Genomic DNA, 9,515 nt, shown 5'->3' with positions numbered 1-9,515 from the left:
TAACATAAATGTTCTAAAAACAGGTACATTTTTTTTTGAGAGATTTTCACTGTAGGGCACGTGCGCTCGCCAGACAGACAGAGAGAGACATAGAGACAGAAAGCGAGAAATCACCCCCCAGGGGGGGATGGTCACACCGCAATCCCTTCTCCTCCATTCTCCTCTCGGGATCTTGGGCACGCACGCACACGCGCCCGGCGTGAGTTTTAAGCCACCAGGTCTGGGACACAAACCACGGTCGACTATGTGGGAGTCCAGCGACATAGCCATTACGCTAACTGCTGGTTCCCAAATTTTTTCAAGCTTTTTCATGAAGTTATTCATTGCAGCATTGCCTATTAAAGAAGCAATATTGAGAGGACGGCAGGTGATGTAATGGTTAAAGTGTTAGACTCCCCTATGGCGAACCGTGATTTGAGTCCTGGACTTGATAGATTGCTTTCTCGCTTTCACTCTCTCTCTGTCTCTGTCTCTCTCTAATCCAATTAAAAATAATTATAATAAATGAAAGTTAAATAAATAGTTCAAAAAGCAATATTGAAAATAATATTAATCTGGAAATAATTATAGAATTGATGACATATCAATTCCAGAATTACCTAGCTATCAAAAATAACTATGTAAAATGGTGCAACCCTTTTAGAAAACTCTTTGGTAGTGATTTACAAACCTAAACATACATCATCCCTTCAATCTAGCAATTTCACTTCTGGGTTTCTACCAATACAAACAAAAACCTATGAGTCCACACAAAGACTTGTACGTCAATGTTCATGACAGCCTTATTTATAATAGTCAAAAACTGGAAACAATCCAAATGTCCATCAATGAAAGGATGGGTAAAGAAATGGGAATATAATTGTATAATGCAACACTACTCAGCAGTTACCACAACCTGAATAAATCTTAAAAAATAATAAAGTGGCATGAAAGACATCAGATATGAAAGATTATATACTATGCAATTCCATTCACATCAGAGCCTAGAAGAGGCAAGATTAATCTATGATGATAGATATTGGAATAGCTGAAGGTGGGGAACTGGTTGGTGATGGAATTAGCCTTTATTTTGTTTGGCAGGATCAACAGCACCCATCCTATGACCTAGAGGGACAACATAATTAAACTATAAAAGTATCAGTCTCAAAGTTGCCGAGCTGCTTAACTAATGCTAAGACCCATCTACTTCTACACTTATATAAAAGAAAGTAAAGCCCTCTCTCAGAAAAATAAAAATTAAAAAAAATTAAAAAAATAAAATAAAAAGTCAGTAGCAAGCTGAAGCTGTCTCCCTTCAAATTTCTAGTATTAGGGCTAATAATAATTAGAAATATTTATCAACTGACAAAATGAAGCAGGGATGGGAACAATTTTTAAATAAAAAGGGTACCCAGGAAATATGGAAATATTCACACTTGTACAAAGCAGGCTAATAAATATTTGTTACTGTGTATCTTTAGGTAGGTGTACTAGACAACAAGAGTGCAGTGATTAAGAACATAATAATAAAGACTCTCTCTTGTGGCACTGAATTCCGGTAAGATAGATAAAAATTGAACAAAATTTATAAAGTAGGAATGCATGCTGTGAAAAATATAAAACGGCATTATATAAAGAGTACAACGAGTAACACTTTGGATTAGGTGTGCAGAGACATCGTCAAGGATGATATAGGAGGAGGCACAAAGAAACAAAGTTTATAGAATTAAATAAATTAGAAATCATAGAATGATCAGTTCCATAGAAAATACTAAATCAATTATGACATACAATATAGCAAGTGGAAAGAATGAAGTAGGTACTACAATAGGAACATTTCAGATTTATGTTGAATTTAAAATTGAGACTGCTGAGTATTCCATGCAGTATAATATAAAAGCATTTATGTAAAAGTAGTGTTCTTATCTATGGCTGCAATCCTATGCCAATGCATAAATGTATTTCTGAAATTATACACAAGAAGATGTAGATAGGAATCATGATGGAGACATGGGAGGGTGGAGACCCAGGGTGGTGACGATCAGTGAGACCTTTCACCTTAACAGTATGCTTTAACGTTTACAAATAAAAGATACTCAAGTATTGCTTTTATAATTAAAAACTAATTTTAAAATAGTATAGAGGACAGCAAATTGATCATGAAAATTAACACACAACTTGAAACGTTACATTAGTGTGATCATGAAAAGCACCAAGGAAGCCATATCTCATATAAGTCAGTAAGCAGTGCTATCTCTTCACTAACTGTATTTGGAGAACCTGCATTCAAAGTTAAAATGGCTGCATCAATGAAACCACTGTATACAAAATATCTTCAAAACAGAACAGATGTGGGGAAGAAAAACAAAGTTGCCTTAACCTTTATTGTTTAAAACTCACCCAGAAAAACAATTTTAATGATGAAACGACTTGGTAAAAAATGTGATGGGACAGAAGTTCTGTTACAGGGGAAAGCTTTTTGATCATTTTTTCAGATACATCAAGGAAACATGAACTACACTGATCTCTTGAGATTATCTGCTTTGAAAGGCAACTAAACACACTTCCTCTCTCTGCATAGTTTTCTTCAAGGACAACTTAAAAGTTGAATTTTATAAAGCTAAGATATGCTTTTTTTTTTTTTGGTGATAGATGTGAATCATGTTATCAACAGATGTTAGAGAAAGTAGACTGACTGAATCCGAAGTTAACACTGATCTCAAACACCAATAGCTTTTCAACTAAATTTAACACTGTCCTGTCTATGAAAGGAAGCCAACAGGGTAATGCTCCTTTAATAATCCTGTAGGGCTTTTTTGAAAATCTAACTTTTTTGATCAGTATAAAACAAAAAAGATGACAAAACTAAATCAGAGTTGATTATTTCACATAGAGATATGCAAGTAACTCTAATCACAGATTTAACATAGCATGTTTTCCCTGAGCCAGTAACATTCAATGAGATGTTTATAGCATTTTTTTCAACCTTTGCTATATAATATACTAAGAAGTTCCTTAGAATACACTGTCAAAACCTTCTGTGAAGTGAAAAAAGCTTGCAAAAGTTTTAGTACTGTTAACTACTTTCTCTATGGGCTTTTCAGAGAAAATAATTACCATTAGTGAGGGCATCCAGCACATGCTATCGTCGGGGCAAGGTGGGATCCTCCCGATGGTACTAGGGCTTCTAGAAAAAGAGTACCCCTAAACTATCAGAGTGTGTAGCCAGAACAATATGCTGTCATTGACTTCTCACCCATATCAACCTGTGTATCATTTAAATTGTATCAGCGTCTTGACATTGAGAAAATTGTGGTAAAATTTGTTCTTTTCCTAGAAATTCTGAGACTACCCATCTCTTAGACTCTGGTGAAAGGCAAGTGACATCATAAAACCTCAGAGGTGAACCATATACAGGTGGAAGAGTCCTGGGAAAATTCTTCGACTACAGAGAATTCATCAACACGGTGCTCTACCTGACAGAAAACACCTGGTGGTATTAGGGCATAGGATGGATGAATAATTATTTACCTCCACACAAAGTAAAACAAAACTGGTAACCTATGTAAGTATTTGAGGTACAGAAGTCCAATTAAGAATTAACCATGGAATCTTCTGATCTTGGAGACAATAAATTCCCATAGAATTATCAGTGAGATAAAGAGGATTTTGATCAGATATATTGCAATTACTTGTATAAACAAAAGAATACATGGAAGAATTACTCATTCTTTATTTAGTTTAATTATTTTGTTATAAACTCTTTATGGATAAAAATTCCATTCAGTGTTTTTATAACAAAACAATTTGAAAGGACCACGTAAATATTGCAGTAATCCGATAATAGATTCAAGGTCATGCAAATAATGTACGGACTAAGTAGACACAGAGATTTCCATTTCATTTCAATCCTAAACTGAATCACCAGAGCAAGATACTGATAGAGCCTTTGAGCTTCTGTTCCTTTAAAATATCAGAGCTTTAAAAAAAATCTTCATAGAATTCGCATCACAAAGTGCCTTACACATGAGGTAATGAGATCCTCTCTTGGGACATAACCTGATGGCATCACCACACAAGCACACATTCATCATGCCATCCTACAGTTTCAAAGAGGAGAATGTCTTTGCTTTCAGTATAACTCACAGCCTACTGACTTATCAGATTCCTGTTAACTAGCAGGCAGCAGAAATAAGTTAATGTGCCTTGAATATTTTGTCCAAAGTAATGTAAGGAAACATCTGTCACTTACGTTTTTGAGTCATCCCACAGCACACAATAGGGATTCAAAGTGCCCTAAAAATAAGCAGAGAAAGAATAAATCCATCTTGACTACATACATAAAAAATTGAAAGATTATGTGAAATGCAAACAGAATGCCAGATTTCACATACTTTAGAGGCATACTTTAAAGATTCCATCTTTTTTTTTCATAAGAAATTTATATTTGATTTCTCAGAAATCTAGTGGCCCATTTTATGAAATTCTATGAAAACAGTATTCTTTTTTTTTTTTAAGAGATTTCTGCTATAGTGCATGTGCACTCTCCAGAGAGACAAACAGAAGTCGACACATATGCACACGTGCCCAGCATGAGTTTTCAGCTGCTGGGTCTGGGATTTGAACTGTGGTTGACTCTACAGGAGTCCAGAAATTTAACTGTTGTGCATCTGCTCCCCCTGAAATTATATACAAGCAACATTCTAAGTATCATAACCTATATGTAGAAAAATGCATGTGTTGAAATGGAAATTGAAGCTCTCATATACTTTAAGTCATGATTTCAACCTCATACTTATTTCTCTAAAATGTTGATTGCTGGATCATTTTCTGTGAGAAGACCAAGGTAGCGACAATATCTAAATCATGATGAAATGTATTTTGCACGTTTACAACCACTACCACCAGTTCCTCAGCCTCTAGCTGATGCTTCCTAGAGGTCAGAGGTATTTGCATTAACTATTCATATCCAGAGAGTTTGTTGATTTGTAGTATTTTCTTAATCATCAGAACATATTTGTATAGGGTCATATATGGTCGAATGTTAAGTAAAAAAGTGTTTCTTTTTTAATTCAGTTTAACAATGATATATTTAGTACCCACTATGACCTTCAGGATGACACAATGAGTTTTGTACTTCTGATTACCCAAAAAAGTATTCTGTTTTAAAGAGTTCTAATCATAGGAGATTTGTGTTCCTTTCTGCCTGTTCCCATTCATTGGGACTTATTTTTGCGCTTTGAAAAAAAAAATTTTCCTTAGATATCTTCAGGTTCTGTCATACCCTCAAACTCTGAAGAGTCTTCTCTTCACAACTGTATTCGACTGTCTACTGGTTTCAAGCTCTCTTGCCCAGTGTCACTCACTTCCTGCAGCACAAACTTTCCAAGTGTGTTAAGGAAAATCATCCACTGTGTCTGACCTGTGCAAAACAAGGCTGTACTATTGCCTTTTCGATTTCAGTGCCATGTTTCTAATAATGTAAACTAAGATCATATCAGGTATTTTGGTCGACTATTCCTGAACTTGACAGGTATTACTCATACATCACAGTCTCTTGAGAGCTTTTAAAATCTTGATTTTGACATCCACATTTTCACTGTTGCTTCCAAGCTTTGCATCATTACAGAATTAAGAAGTAAACATGATTGTCTATATCATCATCCAACCAGGTCATTGATAAAAATGACATATAGGCCAAGGCAGTTAAAAGATACAGTCCTGAAACAAGCCACAGGCTCCCTTCACAGGTAGACATGCTCCCTGCGAGCCAGTAAGCTATGCCTAGTCCTTAGGCCTCTTCCTTATTAACAAGTAGATAATCATTCCTGTGTATCTGCCAAAGTAACTTTGAAAGTACAGGTAAGCCGGTTGTGAGCTGTGCTTTTTCTAAATGCTGCTTGCTGGGTCCACTCTAAAATTTTGCTAGAAGTAAGAATTAAGCTCATGGGACTGGCATGTGGTGTGGTGGTAAAGGGCACTGGATTCCCACATGGCAGACCATGGTTTGAGTCCCAGACCTGGTGGCTTGCTTTCTCACTTTCCCTTTCTCTCTCTCTATCTCTGTCTGATCAAATCAAAAGGTAATTATAACAAATGAATTAAATAAATAAAAACGAAGTAAAGAATTAAGGTCACTATTCTAAAATGTAGCAAATCCACTCAATTGTTTATTATTCATTTTAGCTGTGACATTTGACTAACTTCAATATTGTAGTACCAATACTATTCTTCAAAATGGCTATACATCAGATGTTCACATCTCTATACTCTGCTTTTAAAGAATGAAAAAAAAACCCTTCTTTGAAAGACCCATAGTATGTAGATAACAACATGAGAAAATATACATGTGAGATGTTTATATAACAATAGAAGAAAAATGTACATATAAATGCCACTAGTCATAATTTACTGAGTGAAAAAGAAATGAGTGACATCATCCTGGCCTGAGTTAGTGAGTGCTAATTTCATGGAAGGAGCAGATCCTTATCTGCTTTCTATTTCTATAGAAGGGATAGACAAGGGGAGGTGAAGAGTATCCCAGACAGGTTTCTTCCTCTACCTTATAAGACCCTGTGTGGTTTTACCTGAAATTATCAGACATATTGAGACTTTCTGAGTAATCCTCTGCATAGCTGCAATGTTGTATAAAAAAGTTATCATAAGCTTATATAGGGTTTTGTTCAGAGGAGCTCAGACCACTTTATAGACAATAAATTACCCTTGGAATATGACAAGAAAGAATATAGGAGTATGTATTTCATAGATACAGAAGCCAAGATAAGTGAAGAATCTGAAAGAACAGATCTTCTAAATCCAGTTCATTGATTTTAAAAATAAATGTTAGACTAAGATAAGTAGCTCTACAAGCTGATAAAGAGTGCTGATCATAGGGTCAATAGTTTATAAAGATTATTTATAATAGCATATGATGAAAGAAAATTATATTAGAAAAATACAAAGTTAATACAATTGTTTGAATACCTCCTCTTTTTTTATTCTCCTAAAAAAAACAATTTCCATTTTCACATAGAAGCATAGAGATGAGAAAAATTTCTTGTATTCTTATTAAATGCCTTTGGTAATTCTCAGTTTCATTCTATACCTTCTTTATTCCTTACCTCTCAGACTCTGCATATATTTCTTTTTTTCTGCCCTATGAAAATTCAAATACCACCCATATATGAATTTTTTTTTTTTTTAGAGTTTACTATAGGGTGCATGCACTTGCTACAGAGTGACAGAAACTGAAGGAGAGAAAGGAAAAGTGAGAATCACTCCCCTGGGGGACTGGTCACACCATAATCCTTTCTCCTCCACTCTCCTCTCTGGATTTCAGGCAGGCACACTCTTGCGCCCAACATGCTTTTCAAGCTGCCAGGTCTGGGACTCGAACTGCTCAGTTGGCCATGCAGGATTCAGCCACCAGTAGCTGGTCCTATGAGAGTTAATATAGGTTCCAAAATATACCATTCTATCTTAAGTTTCTTTATACATTCTAGGATGTACACAACAAACAAACTCTGAATATTCTAGTATAATCACTGATATGTAGATCTGTGAGTTGAGGTTAATAATTTAAACATTTGAAGTCTAGAAAAATAAGCAAAACAAACAAATTAGAAGAACTTTATTACCTACATGGGAAAGTCACTTAAAAAATATGACATAGGGCACAGCCTCAGTGGCACAGGCAATAGTGTACTGATTTGCATTGCTGGAAGCCACATGGTCAACCACGGGTTCAGATCCCATCAGCCTAAACCATGCTGGCCACACCTGTCCTAGATCCTGACTAGCTGGAAGGGTGGGTGAAGTGGATCACAGAGTGACAAGATCCTATTGAACTTTCCTCTCTCTCTTTCATGCATAAGCATTTTCCCTCATGAAAGAAATATAACAGATAAGCTTAAAAAAAAAGAATCTGAGATGGGAGACATAAGAAACACTGATTGGTGAATTCTAAACATTAGCATCAACAAAAACCCTAGATCAGAGATTCTGCTCAGAAACAACTTGTAAAATATTTCTTCTAATTTTCAGATACTTTTCTCAAAGGAACTCTGCTACAAGAGCTATTATGAGGAATTTAAAAGAAATCAATAACAGGAAATGGCAAGCCCAGCAGAGACAAGTAACAAATGTAGCAGCAAGAATGAAAAGAAAATAATAAGGCTGAGAATTAACCCAAAGAAGGAGATTTAAGAACTGTACTGAACCAAGAAAAAGAAACTTGTCAGGGTAATAAGACAGATGTGCTAAAGATGAATTTACCAAGTGTCAGTGTAACTAATGCTTTAAATATTAAAATTGCATGTATTTGAAATGTTTAGGAAGGACATCCCAGGGCCAGCAGTTGGCATATGGCTATGTCGCTGGACTCCCATGTAGTCGACCATGATACGAGTCCTGGACCCGGTCCCACACCGGGAGCATTTGAGTGTGTTCCCAGGATCCCAAAAAGAGAATGGAGAAGAGACTGCAGAGTGGCCATCCCTCCTGGGGGATAATTTCTCACTTTCTGTCTCTCTGTCTCTCTGTCTTCTTGCTAGCCCACACACCCTATAGCAAAAAAACTCTCCATAAAAAAAGGAAGGATCTCTCTCTCTCTCTCTCCCCCAGGGGCAATGGCCATGCCACAATCCCTTCCCCTTGAGTCTCCTGTCGGATTTTGGGCATGTACACACACGTGCCCAGAATGATTTCCCAGCCTCTGGGCTGGGACTCGAACTGTTCAATCTGCCATGTGGGATTCACCTGCTTTAACCTCCACACCAACTGCTGGTCCAGGACAGGCTATTTTTGGCTAGTACTTTTTTGGGGGACAAAATAAAATGAAAACAAAACTGCCTCTCTTGGCCCTGCTCAAAATAACATAGCTAAACTTGAGATAAACATCTCTATTTATCCTCTTTTAAGCGTTTAAAAATGCAGCATGACCCACATTTCCTAATGACCACAGATGTTGTACACAACACTTTCTGGAGTCTTTTTTTTTTTTCTTACTTTTCTCCCCTGTTTCAACATCAACCAAGCCAATCCATCAATTAAACAATAGCATATATCACCAGCTTTGTCAATGTATTCCTATGGTGGTTTTCTCTTTAGCTTTGTTCTGTATAACTTCTGTTTTTTCTCATTTATCAAAGGGGGATTTGGACATTGATTCTAGCCCTAGCTCTCAATGGCTCTAGAATAACATACTTAAGTGTATTTACTTTTATCCTTTCAAAAATCCCTTCAAAGTCTTTTTTTCCCCTATGGAATACTTTAACTATGACTCACTACAGTGAATTACTCTCACAAAGCCTGGAAGTAAGAAGAGAGAGCCAGGAAGATGATCAAAAGCAGTTTACTCATTCACACGAAAATTATTTCATAAACACTTATCACATTCCAGGTACCTTTCAAGGCACTACGAAGGGCTGACCAAAACAAAGTTCCTGACTCCTAAACTTCACTACAAAAACAACAAAACGAGAGTTAAAATACTAACTGGCGATATGTGTTATAATGAAGAATAGATCATAGCGATT

General features: G+C 36.2%; 1 protein-coding gene across 1 annotated transcript in view; it reads right to left on the bottom strand.

Moving 5' to 3' along the window:
• ADGRB3 (adhesion G protein-coupled receptor B3) overlaps window positions 1-9,515 on the bottom strand; it is an 841,452-nt gene that overhangs the window by 331,099 nt on the left and 500,838 nt on the right. Inside the window, exon 17 of the mRNA XM_006159627.3 lies at window positions 4,232-4,275. Within this exon, the coding sequence (XP_006159689.1) occupies window positions 4,232-4,275 (44 nt within the window). The remainder of the gene's footprint in view (window positions 1-4,231; window positions 4,276-9,515) is intronic.

This window comes from Tupaia chinensis, unplaced genomic scaffold, assembly GCF_000334495.1.
Source record: "Tupaia chinensis unplaced genomic scaffold, TupChi_1.0 Scaffold000639_1, whole genome shotgun sequence".
In the NCBI taxonomy this organism is placed as follows: domain Eukaryota; kingdom Metazoa; phylum Chordata; class Mammalia; order Scandentia; family Tupaiidae; genus Tupaia; species Tupaia belangeri.
Note: the sequence above shows the minus strand (reverse complement) of the source record. Positions and strands in the feature narration are given on the sequence as shown.